The sequence below is a fragment of the Neopsephotus bourkii genome, unplaced genomic scaffold, assembly GCF_033783945.1.
Source record: "Neopsephotus bourkii isolate Nb327-2 ecotype Australia unplaced genomic scaffold, CSIRO-AGI_Nbou_v1 NB_1681, whole genome shotgun sequence".
NCBI classification, from domain to species: Eukaryota; Metazoa; Chordata; class Aves; order Psittaciformes; family Psittacidae; genus Neopsephotus; species Neopsephotus bourkii.
Genome location: NW_026902155.1, coordinates 1 through 12,623, shown reverse-complemented (window position 1 = coordinate 12,623; position 12,623 = coordinate 1). Strand labels below are relative to the sequence as shown.

The following is a 12,623-nucleotide window of genomic DNA, read 5'->3' as shown; positions in this document are numbered from 1 at the left end:
TATAGCCCATACCTTATATTCTGTACCCTGTGCTCTATAGTCTGTATTCTGTATCCTATACCCTGTAGCCTGTACCCTATAGCCTGTACCATATAGCCAGTACCCTCTCCCCGATAGCCCGTACCTTACATCTCGTACCCTACAGCCTGTACCCTGTATCCTATAGCCCATACCTTATATTCTGTACCCTGTGCTCTATAGTCTGTATTCTGTATCCTATACCCTGTAGCCTGTACCCTATAGCCTGTACCATATAGCCAGTACCCTCTCCCCGATAGCCCGTACCTTACATCTCGTACCCTACAGCCTGTACCCTGTATCCTATAGCCCATACCTTATATTCTGTACCCTATGCCCTACACCGTGTATTCTGTATTCTATATCCTGTACCCTATACTCTATAGCCTGTACCGTATAGCCGGTACCCTCTACCTGATAGCCCGTGCCCTATAGCCTGTACTCTATATCCTATACCCTATAGCCTGTACCCTGTACTCTATAGCCCGTACTGTATAGCCTGTACTCTCTATCCGATAGCCCGTACCCAATAGCCTGTACCCTATAACCCGTGGCCTGTAGCCCGTACCCTATAGCCTATACTCTATATGCTATACCCTATACCCCGTATCCTATACCCTATATCCCGTACCCTATACGCCATGTCCTATACCCTATATCCCGTACTCTATACCCCGTACCCTGTATCCCGTACTCTATACCCCGTACCTTATACCCTTTACCCCTAGCCTATACTCTATAGCCCGTACCCTATACCCTGTACCCTATATCCCATACCCTATATCCCGTACCCCATACCCTATACCCTGTACCGTATACCCGGTACCGTCACCGATAGCCCCTGTGCCGGTTTCCCTCCCAGCCAGCAGGGGGCGCCGGAGCCGCGGGGGACGCGGAGGAGCAGCGGCGCTGGGCGCGGGGCGGGGCCCGGCGCGTGGCCTTGCGCCTGGCGGGGCTGCTTGGGGCGGGCGGCGGCGTCGCCATCGTCTGCATCTTCGGTGGGTACCGACAGCGCCCCCTAGCGGAGCACCCCCAGGGCGCCCCCTTTGCCTCCAATGTGACCCCCAATGTACCCCCCATTGCCCCCAATGTAACCTCCATTGCCCCCAATGTAACCCACATTGCCCCCAGTGTGACCCCCATTGCCCCCAGTGTGCTCCAATGTACCCTCTATTGCCCCCAGTGCAACCCCCATTGCCCCCAGTGTGACCCCCATTGCCCCCAATGTGCCCCAATGTAACCCCATTGCCCCCAGTGTGCTCCAATATACCCCCCATTGCCCCCAGTGTAATCCCCATTGCCCCCAATGTACCCCCCATTGCCCCCAATGTAACCCCCATTGCCCCCAGTGTGCCCCAATGTACCCCCCATTGCCCCTAATGTAACCCCCATTGCCCCCAATGTGCTCCAATGTACCCCCCACTGCCCCAGTGTGTCCCAATGTACCCCACATTGCCCCAATGTGCCCCAATATAACCCCCATTGCCCCCAATGTAACCCCATTGCCCCCAATGTGCCCCAATGTACCCCAATGTGCTCCAATGTACCCCAGTCTGCTCCAATGTAACCCCCATTGCCCCAATGTATAACCCCCATTGCCCCCCATGTGCCCAAATGTGACCCCCATTGCCCCCAATGTGCTCCAGTGTACACCCCATTGTCCCCAGTGTACGCCCATTCCCCTCCTATGTCCCCCCCATCGCCCCCAGCACCCCCTGACCCCCCCTTGTCTCCCCCCCCAGGCAGCAACGCAGTGGATGAGCACGGAGCAAAGGTGAGGCCCCCACTGGGGACATTGGGGGGGGGGTTTGAGCCTTGTGCCCCCCCCCATTGGCCCCTTGGAGGGGGGGGGGGTCCCAAAGGGCCCATGTGTGGCAATGGGAGAGGTGACAATTGGCTTGGGGTGGGACATCAAAGGGGGAGATGGGGCCATCAGTGGGGTGATGGGGACATCAATGGGGCCATGGGGACATCAATGGGGACGTCAATGGGGGCATGGGGATGTCAATGGGGACATCAATGGGAACGTCAATGGGGCCGTGGGGATGTCAATGGGGCCGTGGGGATGTCAGTGGGGCCATGGGGACATCAATGGGGCGGAAGGAAACGGTGGCACCTACCTGTGAAGTGTCCCCATCACCTCCTGCCTCCCCTCCCACCCCGGCATGGGCTGGTGCCCCCCCCCCCCTTACCCCCTGTTCCCTCCTCTCCCCACAGATCCCAGATGAGTTCGATGGAGGTGAGTGGGGGGGGGGCACCCCCAGGGCCATTTCTCACCTCGGTGTCACAGCCAAAGGCTTTGATGCTGCTTCAAGGCCCTGCTTTGGGGCTGGGGGGGGTTTGGGGTGCTCTGCTCTGGGGGGGGGGTGGTGGGCACATGGGCCCCCCCCATCACCAGCCCATCCCCACAGACCCCGTGGGCATCCAGCAGCTCCGCAGGACCTACAAGTACTTCAAGGACTACAGGCAGGTTGGTGGCTGCAGCCTCTTTGCCCCCATTGCACCCTGTTTGCCCCCATTAGAACCTGTTTGCCCCCATTGCACCCTCTTTGCCCCCACTGGAGCCTCCTTGCCCCCCCCCAGATGATCATCGAGCCCACCAGCCCCAAGCTGCTGCCGGACCCCCTGCAGGAGCCCTATTACCAGCCCCCCTACACGCTGGTCATCGAGCTCACGGACGTGCTGCTGCACCCCGAATGGTCGGTGAGTGCCCCCCGCGCCGCCCCCCCCGGCCCCCAGTGCCCCCCCCATTGACACCCCCTTTGTGCCCCCCCCCAACCCCAGCTCGTCACCGGGTGGCGCTTCAAGAAGCGCCCGGGCATCGAGAGCTTCCTGCAGCAGCTGGCGCCGCTCTATGAGATCGTGGTGTTCACCTCCGAGACCGGCATGGTGGGCACCGTGGGGTGCATGGGGCTATGGGGTGCATGGGGCCCAAGGAATGGATGGGGTCCATGGGCTGAATGGGGTCCATGGGGTGGATGGGGTCCATGGGGTGGATGGGGTCCATGGGGTGAATGGGCTCTATGGGGTGGATGGGGCCTATGGGGTGAATGGGCCCTATGGGGTGAATGGGCCCTATGGGGTGAATGGGCTCCACCGGGTGAATGAGCCCATGGGGTGAATGGGCCCTATGGGATGAATGGGCACCATGCGGTGAATGGGCCCCAACGGTGTGAATGGGCCACAATGGGGTGAATGGAACCCAATGGAGTGAATGGATCCCAGAGGGAGTGAATGGGCCTTAATGGAATGAATGGACCCCGATGGGGGTGAATGGATCCCAGTGGGAGTGAATGGGCCCTATGGGGGTGAATGGAACCCAATGGAGTGAATGGGCCCTGTGGGGGTGAATGGGTCCCAGTGGGGGTGAATGGACACTGATGGGTTGAACAGGCCCCAATGGAGTGAATGGATCCCAATGGGTGTGAATGGGTCCCAGCGGGTGTGAATGGACCCTGATGAGTTGAACGGGCCCCAATGGAGTGAATGGATCCCAATGGGGGTGAATGGGCCCCAATGGAGTGAATGGATCCCAGTGGGGGTGAATGGACCCTGATGGGTTGAACGGGCCCCGATGGGTGCCCCCCACCCCCTGCAGGCTCTGACCCCCCCCCGTTTCAGACCGCCTTCCCGCTCATCGACAGCGTGGACCCGCACGGCTTCATCTCCTACCGCCTGTTCCGCGATGCCACGCGCTACATGGACGGGCAGCACGTGAAGGTGGGGGCACCCCCAAACCTGCCTGAGCACCCCCAAACCTGCCCTGAGCACCCCCAAACCTGCCCTGAGCACCCCCAAACCTGCCCTGAGCACCCCCAAACCTCAGAGCACCCCAAACCTCAGCACCCCCAAACCTCAGAGCACCCCCAAACCTGCCTGAGCACCCCCAAACCTGCCCTGAGCACCCCCAAACCTGCCCTGAGCACCCCCAAACCTGCCCTGAGCACCCCCAAACCTCAGAGCACCCCAAACCTCAGCACCCCCAAACCTGCCCTCAGCGCACCCAACCCCAGCACCCCAAACCTCAGCACCCCCAAACCTCAGCACCCCCAAACCTCAGCACCCCCAAACCTCAGAGCACCCCCAAACCTCAGAGCACCCCAAACCTCAGCGCACCCCAAACCTCAGCACCCCCAAACCTCAGAGCACCCCAAACCTCAGAGCACCCCCAAACCTCAGAGCACCCATTGCTGGGCCCGGTGCAGGACATCTCGTGCCTGAACCGGGACCCGGCGCGGGTGGTGGTGGTCGATTGCCGGCGCGAGGCCTTCTGCCTCCAGCCCCACAACGGCCTGGCCCTGCCGCGCTGGGACGGCAGCTCCGAGGACCGGCAGCTCTATGACCTGGCGGCCTTCCTCAAGAGTGAGTGCCCTGTGGGGTCCCCTTGGTGGCCCTATGGTGTCCCTATGGTGTCCCCATGGTGTCCCCATGCTGTCCCCATGCTGTCCCCATGCTGTCCCTGTGGTGTCCCCGTGCTGTCCCCATGCTGTCCCTATGGTGTCCCCATGCTGTCCCCATGCTGTCCCCATGCTGTCCCCATGCTGTCCCTGTGGTGTCCCCATGCTGTCCATATGGTGTCGCCATGCTGTCCCCATGCTGTCCCTATGGTGTCCCCACCCTATCCCCACACTGTCCCCATCCTGCCCCACGCTGTCCCCCGCAGCCATCGCTCTCAGCGGCGTGCCGGACGTGCGCCCGGTGCTGGAGCACTATGCACTGGAGGAGGATCCCTTGGCAGCCTTCAAACGGCGCCGGACGCAGCTGGAGGAGGTTGGAGGGGACGGGGGGGGGCGCCCCTAAAGCAGGGGTGTTGTTGGGGGGCGAACTCCTAAAGCAGGGGTGTTTGGGGGGGAACCCCTAAAGCAGGGGTGTTTGGGGGGGAACCCCTAAAGCAGGGGTGTTGTTGGGGGGCGCCCCCAAAGCAGGGGTGTTTGGGGGGGGAACCCCTAAAGCAGGGGTGTTTGGGGGGAAATCTAAAGCAGGGGTGTTTGGGGGAACCCTAAAGCAGGGGTGTTGTTGGGGGGGGAACCCCTAAAGCAGGGGTGTTGTTGGGGGGGGAACCCCTAAAGCAGGGGTGTTGTTGGGGGGGGAACCCCTAAAGCAGGGGTGTTGTTGGGGGGGGAACCCCTAAAGCAGGGGTGTTGTTGGGGGGGGAACCCCTAAAGCAGGGGTGTTGTTGGGGGGGGAACCCCTAAAGCAGGGGTGTTTGGGGGGGTCCCGGTGCCCGTTGCCCACCGGGTCCCTGTGCCCCCCCCCCCCCAGGAGGAGCAGCAGCGCCGGGAGGAGCTGGCCCAGGGCAAGAAGCCCCCCCCGGGGCTGTTCCTGGGCTCCTGGGCTGGGCGCCTCTGGGGGCGCTCCAAGCAGCAGTGATGACGTCAGCGTGACGTCAGAGAGGAGCAGCACCCGACGCGGGGGGGGGCACTGCCTCCCTGCTTCCTCCCCCCCCCCATCATTGACAGCATCCGGATGGGGATGGAGAACTGGGCATGGACCTGGGGCTGGGAGGGGATGAGGCGGTTTTGGGGGGGGGGTCAGCGTTTTTGGGGGGTTTGAGCCCTTCTGGGGGGTTTTGGCCCCCGGTGAGGGTGAATAAAAGGGAGATGTGGAGCTCGCTGTGCCTGGTGATGAATGCCGGGGGGGGAGTAATGGGCTGGGGGCGGAGCTTGAACCGAGTGGGCAGGGCTTATAGGCAGGGGGCGGGGCTTGGCGCTAGAAAGGGGGTGCTGGTGGGGGGTGGGCTCAGACCCCCGGTGCCGGCCATGGCTGCGGGGCTCGTGAGCGCCTTCCTCACCCTCCTCTTCCTCCCAGCGGTGAGAAGGGGGCTATGGGGGCTCTCTGAGTGCTGGGGGGGGCTCTCTGAGTGCTGGGGGGGGCTCTCTGAGTGCTGGGGGGGGTCTCTGGGTGCTGGGGGGGTCTCTGAGTGCTGGGGGGGTCTCTGGGTGCTGGGGGGGTCTCTGGGGGTTCTTCTGGTGCTGAGGGGGTCTCGGGGGTCTCTGGGTGCTGAGGGGGTTTCTATGGGGGGGTCTCTGTTTACTGGGGGGGTCTCTGGGGCGGTCTCTGAGGGGGTCTCTGGGTGCTGGGGGGGGTCTCGGGGGCCTCTATTTGGGTGCTGGGGGGGTCTCTGGGGGGGTCTCTGGGTGGTGAGGGGGGATCTCCGTGGGGGTCTCTGGTTACTGGGGGGGCCTCTGGGGGGGTCTCTGGGTACTGAGGGGGGGTCTCCGGGGGGGGGCTCTGCTTCCTGGGGGGGCCTCTGGGGGGGTCTCTGGGTACTGAGGGGGGGGCTCCGGGGGGGGGCTCTGGTTCCTGGGGGGCCTCGGGGGGTCTCTGAGTATGCAGGGGTCTCGGGTCTCGCTCAGGTCCGGCCCTGGGGGGTGCTGGAGCTTCGGGTGCTGTCGGCGCGGGGGGGGGCGGGGGGGCCCCTCGTGTTCCGCCTCTGCCTGCGCCCTCCCGGGGGGGGCGGCTGCTCCCTGGGGGTCACCCAGAGCCCCCCCCGGCCCCCCCCCCCCCCCGGAGCGCCCCGGACCCTGCGCCTGCCCCTTGCCTACCCCTGGCCGGTGAGAACCCCCCTGAGAGCCCCCCATTGAGAACCCCCCCATTGTGAGCCCCTCATTGAGAGCCCCATTGAAACCCCCATTGAGACCCCCCCATTGAGACCCCCCCATTGAGACCCCTAATGTGACCCCCATTGAGACCCCCCATTGAGACCCCCCCATTGAGACCCCCCCATTGAGACCCCCCCATTGAGACCCCCCTTGAGACCCCCAATGTGACCCTCCCATTGTGACCCCCATTGAGACCCCCCTTGAGATCCCCAATGTGACCCCCCCATTGAGACCCCCCCATTGTGACCCCCACGTGACCCCCCTTGAACCCCCCCATTGAGACCCCCCCATTGAGACCCCCATTGTGATCCCCCCATTGAGCCCCCCATTGAGACCCCCCATTGAGACCCCCCATTGTGACCCCCCATTGAGAACCCCAATGTGACCCCCCCCATTGACCCCCCCATGTGACCCCCCCAATGTGACCCCCCCATTGTGACCCCCCATTGAGACCCCCCCATGTGACCCCCCCATGTGACCCTCCCATGTGACCCCCCCATGTGACCCCCCCAATGTGACCCCCCCATTGTGACCCCCCCCATGTGCCTCCATTCCCCTCCCCCAGCGCACCGTGTCCCTCACCATCGAGTCCTGGCGGCTGGAGGAGGCCGAAGGCTCTGGGGGTGAGGGGGGTCAAATGGGGGGGAAGCTACATGGGGACCCTGAGGGAGTTTGGGGGTGTCTATGGGTGCTACAGGGGTATCTGTGGGTGCTATGGGGGTCTATGGGGTACCCATGGGTGTCTATGGGGTATCTGTGGGTGCTATGGGGTGTCTATGGGTGCTATGGGGTGTCTATGGGTGCTATGGGGTATCTATGGGGTATCTGTGGGTGCTATGGGGTATCTATGGGGTATCTATGGGTGCTATGGGGTATCTATGGGTGTCTATGGTGTCTATGGGGTATCTATGGGTATCTATGGGGTATCTATGGGTATCTATGGGGTATCTATGGGTATCTATGGGTGTCTATGGGGTGTCTATGGGGGCTATGGGGTCTCTATGGGTGTCTATGGGTTATCTATGGGTGTCTATGGGGTGTCTATGGGGGCTATGGGGTCTCTATGGGGTATCTATGGGGTGTCTATGGGGGCTATGGGGTCTCTATGGGGTGTCTATGGGGGGGTCACGTGCTCTGCCCCTCCAGCCCCCTGCCGCCGCCTCCTTGGCCGCGCCGTGACCCGGGAGCGCCTCTCCCCGGGGGGGCCGTGGCGGGGGGGGGCGGGGGGGGGGCTCCGCTTTGGGACCCGCCTGCGCTGCCGCCCCTCCCCCACCTGCAGAGACCCCGCCCCCCCCCGCTGCTGGAGCCCCCCCCGCCGTGAGTGCCCCTCCCCCTCCCCCCAGACCCCTCCATTGGGGACCCCCCTCAATGGGGTCCCCTGGGTCTGGGGGGGCCCTGACCCCCCCCCTCTATCCCCAGGTCGGTGTCGGGATCCCTGCGCCCCCCCTGGAGGCAGCGCCTGCAGCAAGGGGGGGCCCTGCGCGGTGAGAGGGGAGCCCTGGGAACAGGGACCCACCATGGACGCCCCCGGGACCCCACTGACACCACAGAGACCCCATTGACCCCCCCCCGGGCCCCCATTGACACCACAGGGACCCCATTGACACCCTCAGGCCCCCATTGACACTACAGGGCTCCCATTGACACCACAGGGACCCCATTGACCCCCCCCCGGGCCCCCATTGACACCACAGGGCTCCCATTGACACCACAGGGACCCCATTGACCCCCCCCCGGGCCCCCATTGACACCACAGGGACACCATTGACACCACGGGGATCCCATTGACATCAGAGGGGATCCCATTGACACCACAGGGCCCCCATTGACACCCTCCCCCCCGGGACCCCATTGACTCCACGGGGATCCCATTGATGCACCGGGGCCCCCCCTGCAGGGTCACGGCAGCGACTCCCCAGGGCCCCACTGCGACGGCCCCAGCCCAGTCCGGGCAATGGGAATGGCACCGGGAATGGTACCGGGAACACCGGGAATGGCTCTGGGAGTACCGGGAATGGCACCAGGAGCACCAACAGCAGCACTGGAAGAACTGAAGATGGCCCCAATGGCCCCAGTGGCACCGGCATCGGCACCGGGAGCACTGGAAGAGGCACTGGGAGCACCTGGAGAGGCACTGGGAGCACCAATGGTGGCCCTGGAAACACCGGCGGTGGCACCAGTGATGGCACCGGGAGCACTGGGAACATTGGGAATGGCACTGGGAGCAGCAGTGATGGATCCGGGAGCACCGGGAGCATTGGGAATGGCACCGGCAGCACCGGGAATGGCACCGGGAACACCGGGAGCGTTGGGAATGGCTCTGGAAGCACCGGGAATGGCACCGGGAGCACTGGGAATGGCACCGGGAGCCCCAGGGATGGATCCGGGAGCACTGGGAGCATTGGGAATGGCACCGGGAGCCCCGGGAATGGCTCCAGGAATGGCACCGGGAGCCCCAGTGATGGATCCAGGAGCACCGGGAGCACTGGGAATGGCACCGGGAGTACCAGGAACACCAGGAATGGCACCGGGAGCACTGGGAATGGCACCGGGAGCACTGGGAATGGCACCGGGAGCCCCAGGGATGGATCCGGGAGCACTGGGAGCATTGGGAATGGCACCGGGAGCCCCGGGAATGGCTCCAGGAATGGCACCGGGAGCCCCAGTGATGGATCCAGGAGCACCGGGAGCACTGGGAATGGCACCGGGAGTACCAGGAACACCGGGAATGGCACCGGGAGCACTGGGAATGGCACCGGGAGCACTGGGAATGGCACCGGGAGCCCCAGGAACACCGGAAATGGCACCGGGGGCACTGGGAATGGCACCGGGAGCCCCAGGGATGGATCCGGGAGCACTGGGAGCACCGGGAATGGCACCGGGGGCACTGGGAATGGCACCGGGGGCACTGGGAATGGCACCGGGAGCACTGGGAATGGCACCGGGAGTACCAGGAACACCGGGAATGGCACCGGGAGCACTGGGAATGGCACCGGGAGCCCCGGGAGCAGCTCCGGAAGCTCCGGGATCGCCCCCTCCGGCCCCGCTCCCCCTGGAGCCGTCCCCGTGCGCCCTCGGGCCCTGCTTCAACGGCGGCGCCTGCGCCCCCCGCGGCAGCGGCTTCTCCTGCAGGTGCCCCCCCGGCTTCCGCGGGGCCAACTGCGAGCGGCGGAGCGACGGCTGCGCTCTGCAGCCCTGCCTGCACGGTGAGGGCATGGGATAACATGGGATAACATGGGATAACATGGGTGTTACATGGGATAACATGGGATTACATGGGATAACATGGGTGTTACATGGGATAACATGGGAGATACATGGGATAACATGGGATAACATGGGTGTTACATGGGATAACATGGGATAACATGGGTGTTACATGGGATAACATGGGTGTGTGACGGCTGCGCTCTGCAGCCCTGCCTGCACGGTGAGGGCATGGGGGTACATGGGATAACATGGGATAACATGGGTGTTACATGGGATAACATGGGATAACATGGGTGTTACATGGGATAACATGGGTGTTACATGGGATAACATGGGTGTTACATGGGATAACATGGGTGTTACATGGGATAACATGGGATAACATGGGATAACATGGGATAACATGGGTGTTACATGGGATAACATGGGTGTTACATGGGATAACATGGGTGTGTGACGGCTGCGCTCTGCAGCCCTGCCTGCACGGTGAGGGCATGGGACACAGTTACATGGGTGTTACATGGGTGTTCCAGGGGTGTTCCATGGGTGTTACATGGGGGATACACGGGTGTTACATGGGTGTTACATGGGAGTTACATGGGGAATACACGGGTGTTACATGGGATACATGTGTGTGTGACAGCTGCTCTCTGCAGCCCCGCATGCACGGTGAGGGCATGGGATGGGTATGCGTTACATGGGGGATACACGGGTGTTCCATGGGTGTTCCATGGGTGTTACATGGGGGATACACGGGTGTTCCACGGGTGTGTGAGTGCCACTCGGTTCCTGTTCCCCTCTCGTTCCCGTTTCGCTTCCCCCATTCGCGTTCCCATTCCCCCGTTCCCTTCCCCTCCCCGTTCGTTCCCGTTCCCGTTCCCGTTCCCCACAGGCGGGCAGTGCCGCCCCTCTCCCTCCGGGTCCCCCCTGTGCCGCTGCCGCCCGGGCTTCCGCGGCCGCCGCTGCGAGCGGAACGTGGACGAGTGCAGCCCGAACCCGTGCGCCAACGGCGGCACGTGCCAGGACGGCGCCAACGCCTTCCGCTGCGCGTGCACGCTGGGCTACGGCGGCCGCCGCTGCCAGGAGCGCGCCGACGCCTGTGCCTCGGGGCCCTGCCTCCACGGCGCCACGTGCTACACGCACATTTCCGGTCACGTGTGCGCCTGCGCTCAGGGCTTCATGGGCGCGCTCTGCGAGGAGCCCGTGCCGGCCCCGCCCCTGCCCGGCGCGCGCGCGCCGCGGGGGCGCGCCCCGCCCGCCCTCGCCCTCGCCCTGGCCCTCGGGGGCGCGCTCCCCGCGGCCGCGCTCGGGGCGGCGCTGGGGCTGGCGGCGTGCGGGAGGAGGAGGAGGAGCGCGGGAGGGAGGTGAGGGGGGAACGGGCAACGGGGGTGCTATGGGGGGTCTATGGGGGTTCTGTGGGGGGTTATGGGGGGCTATAGGGGGTCTATGGGGGGGTTATGGGGGTCTATGGGGGGGTCTGTGGTGGGATTATGGGGGAATATGGGGGTCTAGGGGGGATATGGGGTCTATGGGGGGCTATGGGGGTCTATGGGGGGGATATGGGGGGTTATGGGGGTCTATGGGGGTCTATGGGGGATATGGGATGGTCTGTGGTGGGGCTATGGGGGTCTATGGGGGGGATATGGGGGGTTATGTGGGTCTATGGGGGTCTATGGGGGTCTATATGGGGTCTAGGGGGGGTGCCTGGTGGAGCTATGGGGGGGTTTATGGGGGTCTATAGAGGGTCTATGGGGGGGTTATTGGGGGGCTATGGGTGTCTGTGGGGGGCCTATGGCTGTCTATGGATGTCTGTGGGTGCTATAGGTCTCTATGGATGTCTGTGGGTGTCTATGGGGTGACTATAGGGGTCTATGGGTGTCTGGGGGTGTCTGTGGGTCTCTATGGGTGCTCACAGTGCCCTTCGCAGCCACCACACCCCACGGCCGGGTGGAGCCCCTGGGCTGAGCCCCCCGGGCAGAGAGCAGCGGATCCTGCCCCGGCCCTCGGCCACGCGGGTGAGCGCAGAGCCCCTCCCACAGCCCCACCCCCCTGCACCCCCATCCCCCCCTCACCCCCATTCCCTGCTCTCACCCCCCTGTTTCCCCCCCAGGTGTGATCGGGCACCGCTGGACCCACTCAGGACTCCCCCCCCAATGGACCCCACCCAATGGATTCCCCCCCCGCATACTGGATCCCCCCCATAATGGACACCCCCCCCCCATAAAAGCGCTTTCAGACGCCTCCGAGCCGCTCCCTGCGTCCGGGGCTCACGGGAGGGCGGGCGGAGGGACCCTGGGCGGGTGCGGAGCTGCGCTCCTCCGTTCGGCGCTCGATTGCTTCAGACTCACAACCCCCCCCGCGGCCCAGCGCGCTTGACGGATAGAGAGCGCAGCCAATCAGAGAAAGGGGGCGGTGGTGGCGCTGGCCAATGGGCGGTCTTGCGGACCGAGGTGGGGACTGCGAGGGGCGGGAGCGTCGGGGCGTGCGGAGCGGCGGGAGCCATGAAGTGAGCGCCGGGGCCGGGATCGGGGGGGGGGGGCTGGCTGGATCCCGATGGGTCCCGATGGATCCCGATGGGTCCCGATGGATTCCGATGGGCCCCGATGGGTCCCGATGGGTCCCGATGGATCCCAATGGGTCCGGGGCCTCCCCCCGGTATCGGCGGCTCCGCAGGCTCAACGTGGACGGGCTCCTGGTGCTCTTCCCGTATGACTACATCTACCCCGAGCAGTTCTCGTACATGCTGGAGCTCAAGCGGACGCTGGACGCCAAGGTTGGAAGGGGGGGAATGGA

General features: G+C 64.3%; 2 protein-coding genes across 2 annotated transcripts; both read left to right on the top strand.

Annotated features, from left to right (window-relative positions):
* The first annotated feature begins 659 nt into the window (after positions 1-659).
* On the top strand, positions 660-5,402 carry TIMM50 (translocase of inner mitochondrial membrane 50). The gene is made up of 11 exons (XM_061375958.1): positions 660-722; positions 881-1,016; positions 1,761-1,792; positions 2,236-2,257; positions 2,430-2,488; positions 2,602-2,721; positions 2,803-2,907; positions 3,640-3,738; positions 4,224-4,380; positions 4,682-4,788; positions 5,281-5,402. Exons 1-11 carry the CDS (start codon positions 660-662, stop codon positions 5,386-5,388), a joined length of 1,008 nt encoding a protein of 335 aa, XP_061231942.1. The 3' UTR covers positions 5,389-5,402.
* A 374-nt stretch (positions 5,403-5,776) lies between these two features.
* On the top strand, positions 5,777-11,198 carry DLL3 (delta like canonical Notch ligand 3). The gene is made up of 9 exons (XM_061375968.1): positions 5,777-5,828; positions 6,375-6,572; positions 7,186-7,243; positions 7,767-7,937; positions 8,040-8,104; positions 8,518-8,625; positions 8,897-8,927; positions 9,632-9,826; positions 10,723-11,198. Exons 1-9 carry the CDS (start codon positions 5,778-5,780, stop codon positions 11,196-11,198), a joined length of 1,353 nt encoding a protein of 450 aa, XP_061231952.1. The 5' UTR covers position 5,777.
* The last annotated feature ends 1,425 nt before the right edge of the window (positions 11,199-12,623 follow it).